Here is a 16,235-nt window from a genome sequence, read left to right as displayed (position 1 = left end):
TGGACAACGGACCGAAATGAAGGCAAATACTCCACTGCAACTATTGAGAGTTTGGTGATTAAAATGCAAGAAACAAAGTTTAGGAAATATTTATGTAATTTACCTGAAAGTAAATATTTAGAGCTAAATATATTCCGGGCCAACCAAAACATACTTCCAAGTGAAAACGAGATGACCAATAGGAGTCGGTTCAAGTGGTAAGGTTTTAGATTTAAATCATTGTGTATGTAAAAAATCTCCGCTGTGCGACTCACCCACCAAAACTAAAATCAGGTGTGCGACTCAGATCGGTCCATATTAATTAATATGAAGCCTTAGATATGGAGGCCAACAAAAGAAAAAACGCGAGATGCATGGTGGTGGTGGAGCAGTGACATCAAACAAGTTAAAACCAAGGAAGTGCGTATGGCATGACCGCTGGCGGATGGACAAACACATACATGTTATGAGTTAAAGCCAAAGCAATTTCAAGTATTAACTTAACAGGTAAACGATATGGCCAATTGCTTGTTCAGACCTCCTCCATCTCCATCTCCATTTCATCATAATCACGCAATATGCTTCTCCCAATCCATTCTCAAGCTCCCTTTTTCGCCTGCAATTCGTCCCCGTTTGACTCCAACAATCTTATGTAATCACGATCAATCCAATCGCAGCAACCAGACACATAATCAGTCATCTCCAGATACAATTCTCCTCTATCCTGATATCGACAGGTATGCTTATGTCCTTTCTCTTCTTCACACCCGTCCAATCATTTTTAGGGTCAATTACATGTTTGGTATTTAAATTTTTACTTTTGTTTCGTTTTGGTACTCAAATTTTATTTTTATTTTTAAAATCATGTATAACGTTTAGTTAAAGTTTTATTTTGATACTTGTCGTTAAAAACTTAACGGTGATTTTGACTTGTCACCATAAGCTAATGTCATGTAATCACTGGGAAAAAAATCATGTTAGCAGTTCTGTTAATTTTTTAATAGTAGTGTATCAAATTGAAACCTAAACTAATCATTAGGTATAGTTTTTTTTTTAAATAAAGTTTAGATATCAAAACAAAATAAAAGTAATAGTTTGGATACTAAACCTGTAATTTACCCTTATTTTTATGGGTTTACTCCTATTGTGTTTTTGTTTTCAGTTTACTTACCGAGATCGTTAGGCAATCGCCATGTACTTGGGGTGCTTCAAGTGATTGGAACCAAGTCGAGGTTTTATCCCATTCTTGTTTTTCTTAATACCTCGTCGAGTTGTGTGGTTTGGGTATCAGATCATGTTTATTCATTATAACGCATAAACGTCGATTGCGATTGCGGTGTCGCGGTTACGGTTGTTACACACGTTAATGTCGCGGTTGTGGGTATTGCAAACGTTACAACTTGATTTATTTTTTAAAAATAACTATGTTTTTATGTTGGGAATGTGATTTGCAGTGTCCTGAAGACATTAAAAAAAATCATGATACGGCTGTTACACTGTGTTGCGACCGCAGTTTAATATTATACATGTCCAAACCATCTTTTTACTAACTCCATCTTCAACATTCTCACCACCTAATTGCTAGCTTATGCATCCAGGGAGCATGGGTTCTCAAACCCAAAGGCATGAAACCAAAGTCAGTTGTTCATTTTGTTGGTGGTCTATTAGTTGGGGCAGCTCCTCAGCTTACTTATCGTTTGTTTCTTGAGCGCCTTTCGGAGAAGTAAGTGTCTCCCACTGCTACTCATCACTTGCCTTGCTTGCCAAAAATTCGATTGAGGCCCTCCAAAATAATTGACATGGTTTGTATGATAGTTTTGTGGCAGTTATATATATATATGCTTTAGAAAATTAAAATGGCATATATCCCACTTTGAGAAGGAATATATTTCAGTAAGAATTTTAAAGGGCTATCATTTCATTTCTTTAGTGGATGTGACAACATAATTCTCTCCCATGCACGTCATTGGTGTTTGTCCCGCTCAATTTTATTGTCGTGATTACGTATTTTTCGAGGTAAAGTTTAGATTCTTATTTTCATATTAATTAATTTTATTACAAAATATTTTATGAAAAATTAAATGAAAATTCTTTAATTGCAGCAGTTATTTTTTAGGATTAATTGATAATAAACCTGAACATTTGTCAGTCTATAAATGCATATTAGTTTCGGCATTCGTTCATTGTAACTATTATCATATTGGAAGAATTTAATTCTAAGGCAATGAATTATCATGACACAATTATCAAACTTGTTTTATTATTGGCAAAAGAGTATGTGAGGCTCTTGTACTTTTAAAAAATCATTGTATCTATCGTACTTTCTTTACACCTAATGTTGTACTCAAATTTAGAAAATAGACTTAATTTGGCCTTTTGATCAATAATTTTTTGTCGTTGACTATTACGGTGCTAACGTGACATTTCATGGAGTTGATGTGGCTAGTGACGTGACTAATAATGTGGTAGATGAGCTAAATTGATTTTTTGGTCGAGTTCGAGGGTTAAATTAGTTTTTCTTTTTAAAAATTCAAGGACTTATTTTATTTTATTTTTCAGAAAAAAATATTTTATATTTTAAATTTTAATTTAAACTATGCAAATACAGAAAAATAAATATTAAAAATTAAATTAAATTAAATTACTAAAAAATTAAAATAAACATTAGGGATAAAAAAATCTCAAACATGTAGATTTCATATTTAAATAATTTTATTTTTCCTTTATCATATTATATTCACTATAATACTCTTTTTAATTTTATAATTATTTTTTATTTTTTTAAATACATATTTTTTTATAATTTATACATAAATTTTAATTTTATAACTTTTAAATTTTATCTTTTTATAATTCTTTATAATATTTGTTTAGTTCAATTTATAAAAATTTAATGGAATCCAATTAGAATTTAGAGTTTAAGATGATTAGAGATAAATGTATAAAATAAAATTTGTACATGACAAACAAGTTCATGTGTATATAAATAAATGTCATATTAAATTCGAGGTAAAATATAATAATATATTTTTAATTTTTAGTATTTTATTTTTATTTTTGATATTTTTATATTTATTTTTTTGAATAATTTTGTATTTTGAATTAGAAATATTTTTATTTTTTCTAAAAACAATTTCACTCTCTAACTCGATAAAAAATCAATTTAGTTCATTAGCCACGTCACCAACCATCATGAATTGTCTCATTAGTACTATAAAGTGTCATATCAACATTGTAACAATCAATAACGGAAATGATTGGTTAAAGAGTCAGGTTAGATCTATTTTTAAGCTTGAGATCACATTAAACGTAAAAATAATACGAGGATCAAGTTAGTTTTTTTTTTAAGTACAAGGGTCTCAATTTACCTTTATCATTTTGTTTATATATTTCCGCTGTAATTTATTTGTTGTGCCTGTAATTTATTTGTAATTTTTTTCTGGACATTCTTCTTAGAGTCCAGGATACTCTCTTTTCCTCACTAAGAAATAGGGGAATTCACTATTTAACCATTGCCTGTATGAAGGGGTGTTCTGGTGATTGCAACACCATATGCTAGCGGGTTTGATTACTTCTTCATCGCCGATGAAGTACAGGCCAAATTCGACCGCTGCTTAAGGTTTCTACAAGAAACAGTGAGTTGTTAAGGTAGTCTCAAAAAGTAATTACTTTTGGTGAATGAAACTGAAAAGGTGACTTTAAGCTTCATGAAATAGGCGCATGATCTTCCTACTTTTGGAATTGGCCATTCTCTGGGTTCTGTCATCCACCTTTTGATCGGTATTAACGCATCGTCTTGTATCTTGTTCAGCCTATACGTATGGCTGGTTTTTTCATTAATGAATTCATTTTACAGGTTCCAGATATGCCGTGCAAAGGACTGGGAATGTATTAATGGCATTCAACAACCAGGTACTTCAACACTTCAATTTCTCCTTGTCTGGGTCAGCTTTCGACCGAATAGAGTCAAAAAATTTCGAGTTCACGAGTCCGGTTTCGTAACACAAATTTGATTTGAATTTTTTTCGAGTCAAATCAAGTATATAAAATTCGAGTTGAATTGTTCTAGTTTCTATTTAACTTTAATTGTAAATATTTATAATTTTATAATATTACTTGATATCAGCTTAAATGATTTTCTATAATCATATACAATACATTCCAATTTAATTTCTAGTCGAGAGACTTGATTCAAACTTGAAAATCAATCCGCTAATTGCTAAAAGTTTTGAGTTATTCGAGTTACATTTTATAACTTAACTCGAATTTAAAAAATTTGAGTCGATTATATAAAATTACAATTCGAAGTCAATTCGAGTCGCGTTAAGTCTATCAAATTAAATCTTGAAGTTAGTTCAAGTCGAGTCTATGAAATCACTACTCGGAGTCTATTAAAGTTGAGTTTTTTTTAATTGAGTCATATCTATGAAATTACTATTCAAAGTCAATTCAATTCAATTTTTATTCAACCCTAATATGCATAGTCCTGAATGAAATTAATCCATCAAAATGATTTCAACTTTCAAATTGCATATGAAAGGTAATTTGCACAAAAGTTTATGATCAACGGACCCTGCAAAATATGAGTAAAAGGCTCATCTTCCCCTTTTCTTCAGTGTCTCTGATGTCTGATTAAGATCAACTTCACTTTGCATATTTGGAGTGTTCCTCGAGGCAGAAACTAATCAGATGATCTCACGTTCATATTTTTTTTCTTATGAATCTGCAATTTTTAGCTTATATTCATCCTAAGATAGCTACCATTTATCTTCTTTATGAGTTGGAATAAGATTGAAAATAGATTTTATGATCTGCAGAAAGCAAGCTTAACTATCCCATGGCTCTCACCTGTTCTTGTGCCAATGGCCCAAATCATTGGACCGTTTCTATCACAAATTGCATCGTCACCGACAATCCGCATGGGGGTAAAAGCTCAACTCTATCTTTTTCCTGCATTACATGCAATGCTGCAAATAATTCTTCCCATGCTAACTGAAGCAACTAAGCTGGTTAAAGGTCTCAGTTGCTTTTGCTTGTTGTTCAAGTAAAATAGCATACCCCATAATTCCCCTCATTTTATTCATTCTTTTCTTAGAAAGGAAACGAGTAGAATATTTTAACACTATAGATTTTACCCTACATTTTCTTTCATCTTTGTTTATTTCTCTTCATTCATATTTTTCTTGAACCAAATAAATGAGTTTTCTGATGGAACTATTGAATGCTTGAGAATCTTCGAAAAATGTTGCTGCTCTGTTGTCGGAATGCGCTATTGCAGTAAATTAGTTTGCAGTTGACCGAAATGAAACTTGGAAGCTTTGGCGTGATAAATGTTGCTATGAAGCATATCAAGTGCCATGCGAAGATGTGACCAATGTTGTTTCATATCCTTACTGTAATTTAAGGATATCATCAAAGAATAGAATGATTTTCACAAATAAGGTCTGAAAAGATCATTCATGGCAGCCTGAAAGGTTGATGGTGCATTGGTGAGACCGAACAACATGACTAAGTTCGTAATGTGTTCTGAATGCCATCTTGGAATTGTCTTCTAGATTGAATCTGATATGGTGGTAGACAGATCGTAAACCGATCTTGGAGAAAACCGTAACCTTATGTAATTCGTCTAAGAATTAGAACCTCCTTGATACTAATGATCCCTCTTAGCTTCATCGTTTTAGCATGTCTACCTCAATATGACATGACAATGTAATTGCTGCCAAGTTATCTGTTATGGACCACATCTACTTTAGAAAAGCCCATTAGTTGATTTTGATTCTCATAATTTAAGGCTTAGGTTGTGACTTTATTAGAAAAGACCATGGATGATCACTGTCGTCGTCCATGGATGATTACTGTCGTCGTCATTGGAAGGCCAGCTATTGCATCGTTGATCGTGGTTGCTCAAGGTCGTCTCCTATTTCTTTCCCCTTGTTTCGACGGTAAATGTTCAGGTTGGAAGTAGAAGGTTGAAAAGGGTGTGAGATTGGTTTTTCAAGGCTGCTACCTCTGCTCAGAGGGAATCAATGGCTTCCACTTTTAGGAAACACTTCATTATGTTTTCTCAACCTAGAGCTTATTGTTTATATATTTTTCCAGAACGAATGACTAATCCGATTTTTTACCAACTACTTGCAGGCTGAGATGACAGTAAAGAAAATAGAAAGCTTTAGTCCCATTATAAAGCAGGTTCTCCCTCTAGTTGAGCAACTTCCTCCCTTCTACATGGACTTAGCCAATGGAAGAGACGATTTTACTCCAAAACCTGAAGAAGCTCATCGACTTGTACGTAAAATCTCCGGCTCTTTTATTCTGAGGTTGTCGCATTACACATTGTTGTGTTTTCTTGTTTATCGAGTCTCTCACCCTAGGCAAACTATATGTCTGCTTGGTTCATGCTTGGACCTCATGGTTAATAGTTTTGACTTTGAGCCATAGCAAGACTTTGGCATTTTGCTAATCGATGTGTCCCCTCGATGAGGTGGTCTATGGAGGTCCTCTTTCTGCAGACCGATATTCTGTAACTGGTTTATGCGTTCAGTAGCATAGCATTCCTCTTGTTCTCCTTTGTTGGGTAAATTCTGTCGATTCAGTCAAGCTCAGAAAGGGAACCTGAAACCTTACGGACTCGTTAGAGATGGTTTACTTAATAAGTTGTATCACAAATTAAGTACTGCAAACTGCAATCTCCTTTGGATACAATATTCCATAGATTTAACTTCTAGACTTGTGCCACATCTTTTTCAGATAAAGTCATACTACGGCGTTTCAAGAAATCTGTTAATAAAGTTCAAAGACGACTCCATCGATGAAACTCCAAACATGGCTAAGGTGCTAAGTTCGGAATCGGCCATCAGCTCGAAGCTAGACATGTCAATTCGAGTGTTACCAGGAGATCATGGGCTTCCTCTACAAGTATGCTTCTAACAAATTACTTTAGAATGCCTCCGCAAGAAGCCTACGCTCGGAATTGCTTTCTTGCTGGATACAGCAAGCAGTTTTAGTAATGCATATTATAGATGTTGCAGGTTCTTCCAGCTGTTCCACCCTTGATTGCAGATGCAGTTACTCGTGGAAGCGAGCTTTTGGCGAATCTGAGTGCCGGAACACGGTGGGAGAGTGTGGTCGAAGAGGTTGACAACACGTTAGGCATTGAGTCGAGCATTATACGAGCGGAAACTTTGAAGCACATGGACATTCTGGTGGAAGTGATCACTTCCTGGATGGCTTCAGATTCAGGTGCAAAACTTTGAGGCCTTACTAATATGGATCAAGTGAAACTAGTAAGAAGAATATTGCCACCATTGCATTCCCTTTTTAACATTTATGTATCATTTCCAGTTTAAAACATACAAGCCATAAGCTTCCATCAATTTGTAAGTAAACAATGTTTGCATGTATGTGATATAAAAAGTTTTTCTTTTATTAAACTGAGGTGATTATATCTATACGACGATACTCAAATTCAGAACTTTTAGAAATAACAATCATCACTTTAACCACTGAAGACATATCATATCATTCATATAAAAAGTTAATTGTTAAATAAGTATTAATAAAGACATTATTGATAAGATAGAAATGTCAGATTAATTTTAAAATTTGCATGTATAACAAATTAAATGATTAGATAATAAAAATATTAACCGTACAAAAATTATTGATATGTAAAACATTATTAGTTTTATAATAGTATAATCAGTGACGAAATTTGGTGATAGAGTTTAGGGGCAACTTAAAACTTTAAAAAATTTAGAGGTTAAATTAAAATTTCTAAAAAATTTGAAAGGTTCAATTTATATCTTTTTTTTTTTCTAAAAAAGTTAGAGTCTAACTAAAATTTTTAAAAAATTGAGAAGTTTAATGAGAATTTTTAAACATTATTAGAGGGTTAATACTCGAGACTTCGATCTAGCCTCCAGCCGGTCTTCTTGGTATTTTATCTAGAGATGTTTCTGGTCTCCTTATAGTCGAATAAGGACTTGATGTACTGACTTTGGCCTCACTTTTAATTCAAGAAAAAAAATTAATTTTTTTAAAATTTTAAATTATAATTTTTCAAAATTTTGAGGCCACGTCTCTCTATTGTGTTGCGCCTCTGAGTATAGTGAATCTCTCCCAATTTAATATTGTCAAAACACTGTTAATGAATACAACTTAATCTGAAATTGCTTTATTTTAAACCAATATCAGTCCTAAAAGCCAAAATATAAACGACATTAAGTCCTTTACGACAAAATGTAGTTAACCAAGTTTTATGGTGATTCTGCTTATTAGTTATATTTATAGTCTGGAAATTTTAGATAATTATTTTATTTAGTAGTGATTTATAGTCTAGAAATCTTGTCATATTTTTCCTTATAAACCTAATGATAATTTTTGGGTAAAATAACAAATGGTCCCTCGACTATAAGGCATGCTTTATTGAGTCCCCTTACTATTAAAAGTTACAAAACGATCTCTCAACTATAGGATGTTGCTTTGTTGAGTCTCATGACTATTAAAAGTTACAAAATGATCACCCGACTATTCATCTATTCCAAACTCATTCTTTTTCGTTAAAATATTAACAACAGTCTGAGCTAAATGTAATACCCCAAATTTTGGCTAGTGACTAAAATGTAAGTTTTGAAAGTTTGGTGGATAAGGTATAAACTTTGTAAAAGTTTAAGGACCAGAAATATAATTTTGAAAAGTCATATATTTTAGCCTGTAAATGAACAGTTCGGCCTAAAACAAGAATTTTTTGTGGTAATCAGATTTTCAATACGAATTTGTGTTAAAAACTATAAAGCGATAAAGTTCGGTGTAGAAATCGGATAATCTGATCGAACTGTAATTTTATGAAAATTTGAAAGATATTAGATAAACGTTGGAAATATTATTTCCATATTTTTGATCAGATAAAGTTAGCACATATCAGTGTAATTTTTAAGATTGGGCCGAACAATGGAAAATTTAGTGACTAAAGTGCAATTTTCAAAAATTGCAAGGCCAAAAGTATAAAGTCAAAGTCAAATTGGTTCATATTTGACTAAGGAATATTTTAATGGAAGATATTGCAATGGTACTTTGTAATTATCAAGTTTCATTAATGGCAAATTAGGGATTTCTCATTAATTGAATTTAATATTCAATTATATTATTAAGTCATGTTTTAAGTTTAATTAACACTAAAATAATCAAGAAAATAATCACATTTTCAGCTACAAACTCTCTCAAGGCCGAAACCACCATTGTTGCATGGTAAGAATTTTTTTTTGATTTTTAAAGCTACATGATTGATTTTTGAACTAAGTTGTGAAATAAAGAATTGATCTACATGAAATTCTCTATCATTTGGTATAGATATTACATGGTGAACATGTTATTTCATGAGATTGAAATTAGGATTTATGTAGAGTTTATGGATTTTGAGGAATTGATGAAGGATTTTTGTGTTTTTGATGTTAGAGATTAATTCTAAAGCATGTATGATGATTTAAAATTATTTATACATGCTTATATAGCATTTGACCATATTAGGGTTTTTGAGAAGGTTTGAATTTTGATGTAATTTGAGGTTGCAATGATTAAAATAACATGAATTTGATCTAAGGAAGTTGAATTCATGCTTGAAATTGAATGAAAAGTTCACCCTATGTACATAGTTAGGTTGGCCATGAAGGGGGAATTAGGGGGGAAATGCTGAAAATTTTTCTATGGTCTAGAATTGATATTAGATGTGTTCTCTGTAATTTGGAGATCAATTTGGATCAATTTCGAGCCTTGAGATAGTAAAGGGTCTAGTTTGCAAGTTTTGAGAATTGTGGGACATTATTGATTAAATGTGATAATTGGGGTTTTTAATGTTAAATTTTATTATTGAAATGCTGGAATTTTTAGTTAGAAAGTTGATTGGAACCAAATTTCAAATTTGGTAAAATATGAGGGTGGAATTTGAAAGGTCGAAGAAATATAGGGACTTGATTTCAAGTTTTTAAATGTGAAAGTATCATTTGGGTAAAATATTACAATGGTGGAAATTTATTAGTATGCTGATTTTCGGGTTTAATTATTTGAGTTTGGATCAAATTGCAAGTTATAACGATTGGAGGTTGAATTTAGAAAGCCTAAGAAAGTATGATGAAATTTCAAGTTTTTGAATGTTAAAGTATTGATTTGATAATTTTATTAAGGTGCTGGAAATTTTAGTAATTAAGGTGAAATGATCATAATGGTGCAGGACTATTATGAATTTAAATGGAAAAGTAAAGTGAATTCTAGAAATAATTCATAATTAGTGGCTTGATTATGTATTTGGCAAAATATGAATGGTTGATGATGAAAATAAATATTTATGGTATTGAATGAATATTTTGAGAAGTTTGAAATTTTGATGGAAGAACGATTTAGTTTCATATCGATTAAGTATCAATTTTATTATTATAGATTTTTATATTATTACGTTTATATATTATGTCAGTTCGATACTAACATATAATTTAAATATTTTATGTTATTATATGAACATTGTCAGATTACGATAAACCTAACGAATTAAGCAATATGAAAGGAAAGAACAAAGCACGAGAGTAGGCGGTAATATAAAAGTTCGGTAGTGAGACAAAGATGAATGCAGTTTATTTATTTAATTATTATGATCGATGACGACTTTTGAAAAGTCAACTCATATTAATATTTTTCAAGTATGATTTATAACTCTTAATTATGGATTATTTCCATAATGTTTTCATCAAGTTTTATGAATAATTTAGGGTATGAATGCCCAAGTATGTTTTTCATGATGATGAATTTTAAATGTTTATGATTTTTAAGACGTTGATTAATGAATAATTATATTATGATTTATAAGTCTCATTGTATGTTGCATTGAGAGTTGTAGGTTATTTGGCATGCCATTAAGTTGAATACATTCAAGTTAAGTTATGGTACATTCGTGTACATTATGTAATACACTGTTGGTGCTCATGTTATGATTTGCACTTGGAATGCATTTTATGATCAATTATGATTGGCACCGTGATGTGCCTAGTGGCACCTTATGTTCTACTCATATACCTTATATTATCTTAAATATACTTTTGGTTATGTAAATGAGATATGAAAGTTATGAACATGTTGTTGACAGGAAAATGATATGTTTATGCTATCTGATATTATTTAACATGTTTTTTTATAAGAATATGAAACAAGTTGATTTTTAGGTTACGATGAAGTATTGGACTTGAATAAGTCAGTTTGAATGTTTAATGTTTTAATTAATTCATTTATAATGTGTTAAGTACTTATGATATTTTTTTATAATTTATCTCACCTTAGCTTGCTACTGCCTCACTAAGTTATTCTTAGCGCATGATGATTTTCATACATAGTTTTTGATAAAGATACGAACGTGCAGTGAGGAGTCTCCCGAACATCTTTTTAAAGATCATCTATATAATCAGTATCAGTAAGACATCTTCGATGTTACTTTTGACTAGTAATGGCATTTATATTTATGTTATCAGTTTGCTTTATCAGTTTTATTCAAAATGGTCTATAATAGTAAACTGGGACCATTTTATTTTGACTAGACTAGCTATATCTGTATTTATAAATGAATAACTTATTTATGTTATTATATTTTAAATGATTTTAAAATTAAGTAGTGTTTAGGTAGTACTACATAGTTTATGAAACATCACAGTTTATTAAATATCACTAAATAGCCTAATCGCTACCTGAAAATGGATTTGTTTTCAATATTTAAATATTAATTTATGACTTTATGGATTTAGAAAATAGTTGAAAAGTTGAAAATGAACGTTTTTGAAATGAAACAAAATTTTAAGCATTTATGTTTAGTGAATGTAAGGTTGAAGTGACATTTTTAGCTCGTGTTTTGAGACTTATACGAGCTATGGGTGTTACACTAAATGCTACTAACTAGGATATGGTAAAATCTGATCCTAGAATCTCAAACGACTATCATATCCATCCAGCATGTTAACATCCAATTCAAACTGCAATCAATAATTTAACAAAAAAAAAGACGAGTTTAGAACATATGAATAGTCTAATGACTATTTATAACTTTAAATAGTCAAGGGACTCAACAAAATAACACCCTATAGTCGAAGGGTCATTTTGTAACTTTTAATAGTCAGGGGCTCAATTAAGCAACATCCTATAATCATGAACCATTTGTTTATTTTACCCTAAATTTTTATATAGATTTATACTAGTAACACATCCAAGTGACACTAGTTCATATAATGCACGCATGCAAATACCTTTCTACAATAAATTATACAAATAATAATTTCAAAGTAAGCTAATTTTAAAACCTTCATTTAATTAATAGTCACGCAGTCTAGTAATGAAAATGTACTTCAACAGTACGAGTAAGAGCATATTGCCTCTACACTCTACAGCATGTCTGTGCATGTGTCTATTGTTGTTCATGGTAAAGATACAGGCCAAGACCAAATCTAGCACAGGCCCTGCAGAATGCTATTTCTTCTGCTGCACTCACTGGATCCTCTCCTATGCCGATGTCACTGCTTGACACCGTGCCTGTCGACTCTCGATGTGCCTTCATAACAACAACAATAAATACCATCACACAAGCATCAAGTCAAATGACTATAACAAAATCTGAAATCTAATCAGACTAGTTTTGAATGGAAGTTCAGAAGTATCCGATATTGGTACACTCATTTTTTTTCCTATATGTCCCGAATATTGGAGGACGAATATTGGAGGATCAAACCTCAATATCCATGTCTGTTGGCCACACATAATTTAAGGGAAATGAAGTGTCAGAACAACACAGTTGACTATAATAAAATCCTTAAAGATAAATGACGTTATTGTTTAAGTAGTTTTATCTTTCGACCGGGAATAATATGGTATTGTGAGTCTATATTGTGATTTTGTAGATTATGGAACTAAATATTTGAGGGAAGTTATTCAATGATGATTTTAAAGTATTGAATTTGAGGCCTACCAAATTGACCAGTGATGGTGGATTTCTCTTTTGATTCTACAGATATGGTACTTTGGTTTCTTTTACTTGTTGGCAGATCTTATAATGAAATTGCTTTGTATAATCATCTATTATAATTCCAGCTTCTTGGTCTAATCTGATTCAAGCTCAGACAAAAACTAAAGCTTAAGAAGCTTGTTGTGTCCAATGTGACAACAAAGACATTATCATAACCGATTCAAGCAAAGCAAAGCTAGCTTTTATTGAAGTTTAAGCAAAGATACATCACCAAATTTTTGGCCCATGTTGCAACCCAACTAAAACCAGCAATTAGTTTCGTATGAAGGCACTATCATTTGCTCCCTGAAAAGGGAAGTAGCACTAGTAGTGTGATATGCTATAAATTATTTTTTCCCTCATCAATGACAATAGGTTTGAGCTCTTATATGAATATTGTGTTAAAAAAGTTTATGAGCATCTTTCCAAGAAGATAAGTTCAATATAAACTATAGAGAAGATAAAATAATAAAAAGAGGAACATCAAAGAACCAAAGAGACGAAAAAAACTAAAATAGTACTTTCTCAAATGTCCTAATTCAGATGGTGTGATGCAATTACAGAATTTGATGTATGATGGCTATGGTTTTTTCTTTTCTTGGTTGTGTAATGCAATCAAGAAACCCAAGGTATGAATCTTAGGGATCATTTGTATTTTTATTTCCCTTTCACTTCATTTCCCACAATCTGCCATGGATCAGTCTTGATGTGCTCCAATATACAATCTATGAGAGTCCCTTCAGGAACCCGAGTCTTTAGCTGGCTTTCATCTGACCACTAGTTTAGTACAAAATATCCCTAGTTCCAACTTCCAAAGTGCAGGCCATGAAAGCAATCAACATCATCTAACGCTAAATCAGAAAACATGGAACTAGATTGAATAGAAAACCTTAATAACGATTGTAAGCAACTCAGTCAAGATAGCTCCTTCCTAAGAAAGGTATTCTTTTTTGCTTATATTTCTCAATTAACTTAAAGCTCAATGCTCCATTTGGGAACTCAAATTTGAGAATTTGGATTTCATTTGCCATGTAAATTATAAGAATGGAATACATACATCAAGGATAAATAGTTAACATTCAATATATGTAGATGAAATGTTTAAAACCATGGATTTATCAAGTACAAGAAATATACTAAGAATTTCAAATTCACTACTGAATACGTAACTAACAAATTTCAGAAATAATCATAAATGTTATTCTCTAGTACGCATTGTTAATAGGTTAAGAAAGTTACAAACAAATACTACTTTATAATCACGCAGACTATTAAAAAAAATCAATTTATACTATAATTGAAATCCAAATCCAAATCCTAAACTCTAAATTCCCAAATGCCAGGAGGCCAAAATGTAAAAATGTTAGGTGTTCATAGAGAGGATGATGTTTTTAACACAATTATTGAATACAGAAGGAAGCATACCTCTCCATCAGATCCTCGAATGGTGAGTCGATATACAACAGTGATAGTTCCATTCTCAGCAAAAATAACATCACGCACTTCTCCACACCATCCTGTGAGAAAGATTGAACCAATAATTGTTAATGATTTGCAATTCAAAGAGAAAATCCAAGGGAGAAGGGAAAAGGGAAAACCAGGGGCGTAGAAGCTCAACATTCGATTGGCATGGTACCTGCGGCGATCAAAGCAGATCGAGTCAGATCAGATCAATTCGATCATCAATAAGAAGATTCCGAAATTCAAAAACACAAGTTAGCGGCGATAGTACCAGGGGATGAAGGTGTAAGAGGAAGAGTTAGAAGGGGGCTTGACGACGTTATCAGGGATACGCTTGTTGAGGTCGCGAAGGATTTCGACGAGTGGACGAGTGATGTAGGAAGAGTTGGAAGGGGAAAATGACTTGTTAAGAGGCACAACGTAGTACGAATTTGGGACTCCCTTTTTAGCATCGCTGCTTCCATTATTGCTGCTACTGCTGCTGCAATGGACAAGGCCGACGAATCGCGATCTCCGCCGGGTCTCAGCCGCAATTAGCAACCGGAAATCCTATTGCTACGGTGATTGTTGGAATCGGACACTGGCTGCGATGACCATTGCGAGATGAAGCCGCCGCCGCCGATTCGCAATTGCATCGCCATTTTACAATTGTAAAGCTTGTTTGGCCAAACGCTTACAGCCCTTTTTATTATTTATTCTCTTGGCTTGGTGTGCTCTTGTATTCCATTAGAATGAATATAACAACCAAAAATTTGAAAATAATATTTAATTGAAATTTGATTTTTTAATTATGAAAATTGATAAATTTTGGTATTAAATTAAAAGATTTTAAAATTTATAATTTGTTTTAGATTTAAAAAAATTCAGAGACAAGCTCCGAATTTACCCAAGAAGTGTCTAAAAACCATGTTATATACGTGATTTTCTGTTTCAAACGCCCATCTTCCAACCACAATCCCAAAATTCCCTCCCAACGCCCATCTTCAACCACAATCCCGACACCGTCCGACATCTGATCGTTGATTTGAAAACACCACCGTGTTCATCATCGAGCGAGGAACAAATCCCTTAAATTAATTGAAGTGAAACGCTGCCAAACGTCGTGAAATTCAAGTCAAAGTCTCGACGTTTTTTTAGCTCCATCGCCGAGGAAATCTTAAATTCATCGCCGATCGTTGCTCCGTTTACGACACCTCCTACACCATCGTGTTCCTTGTGCCGTTCCGAGTCCACCGGTGTCATCCTTTTCTCCGGCGGCGACGACGCATGTGGTGGCGAAGCGGTCAAAGTTTCTAATTTAATGAAATCAAGCTCTCCGCCGTTCAAAAATTTGAACGGCGGTGTAAATATCTCGAAATCGCTCAAAATAATTTTTAGAAATTTTTCGTGAATTTTACGCTGCCGTAAGACGTCCCACGCGCCCCCACTACGCGTGGGGAAGGTCAAAATGACCGGTTTGACCGATTACAACCCGACCCGTTGACCGTTAACCGGGTGATATTTTAGTAATTATTTTGAAACTGGTGACATATTGGGAATTAATTCGAAAATGGTGCTATTTTTGTAATTATTTTTAAAAAATGTTATTTACGTAATTTTAAAAATGACATTTTAGTAAATATTTTGAAAATAGTGCTATATTGGTAATTAATTTTAAAATGGTGTTATTTTTGTAATTTTGTAAATAAATAATAATTTCGTAAAATGGTTTACCACTTTTGACTTTAACTTTGATCGGCTTTGACCAGATATTAAACAGCCGTTAATC

The 16,235-nt window shown here is 32.5% G+C and overlaps 2 protein-coding genes across 2 annotated transcripts; one reads left to right on the top strand and one right to left on the bottom strand.

Moving 5' to 3' along the window:
- The first annotated feature begins 495 nt into the window (after window positions 1–495).
- On the top strand, window positions 496–7,232 carry LOC120166708. The gene is made up of 10 exons (XM_039175937.1): window positions 496–716; window positions 1,142–1,211; window positions 1,578–1,702; window positions 3,506–3,614; window positions 3,696–3,759; window positions 3,836–3,891; window positions 4,797–4,904; window positions 6,118–6,264; window positions 6,727–6,894; window positions 6,999–7,232. Exons 1-10 carry the CDS (start codon window positions 496–498, stop codon window positions 7,230–7,232), a joined length of 1,302 nt encoding a protein of 433 aa, XP_039031868.1.
- Window positions 7,233–12,275: 5,043 nt separating this feature from the next.
- On the bottom strand, window positions 12,276–15,479 carry LOC120166706 (DNA repair RAD52-like protein 2, chloroplastic). The gene is made up of 5 exons (XM_039175936.1): window positions 15,354–15,479; window positions 14,739–15,016; window positions 14,605–14,642; window positions 14,432–14,523; window positions 12,276–12,556 (listed from the first exon to the last, which is right to left on the bottom strand). Exons 1-5 carry the CDS (start codon window positions 15,477–15,479, stop codon window positions 12,413–12,415), a joined length of 678 nt encoding a protein of 225 aa, XP_039031867.1. The 3' UTR covers window positions 12,276–12,412.
- Between the last annotated feature and the right edge of the window lie 756 nt (window positions 15,480–16,235).

Source organism: Hibiscus syriacus, unplaced genomic scaffold, assembly GCF_006381635.1.
Source record: "Hibiscus syriacus cultivar Baekdansim isolate YM2019G1 unplaced genomic scaffold, ASM638163v2 tig00111644_pilon, whole genome shotgun sequence".
In the NCBI taxonomy this organism is placed as follows: domain Eukaryota; kingdom Viridiplantae; phylum Streptophyta; class Magnoliopsida; order Malvales; family Malvaceae; genus Hibiscus; species Hibiscus syriacus.
Note: the sequence above shows the minus strand (reverse complement) of the source record. Positions and strands in the feature narration are given on the sequence as shown.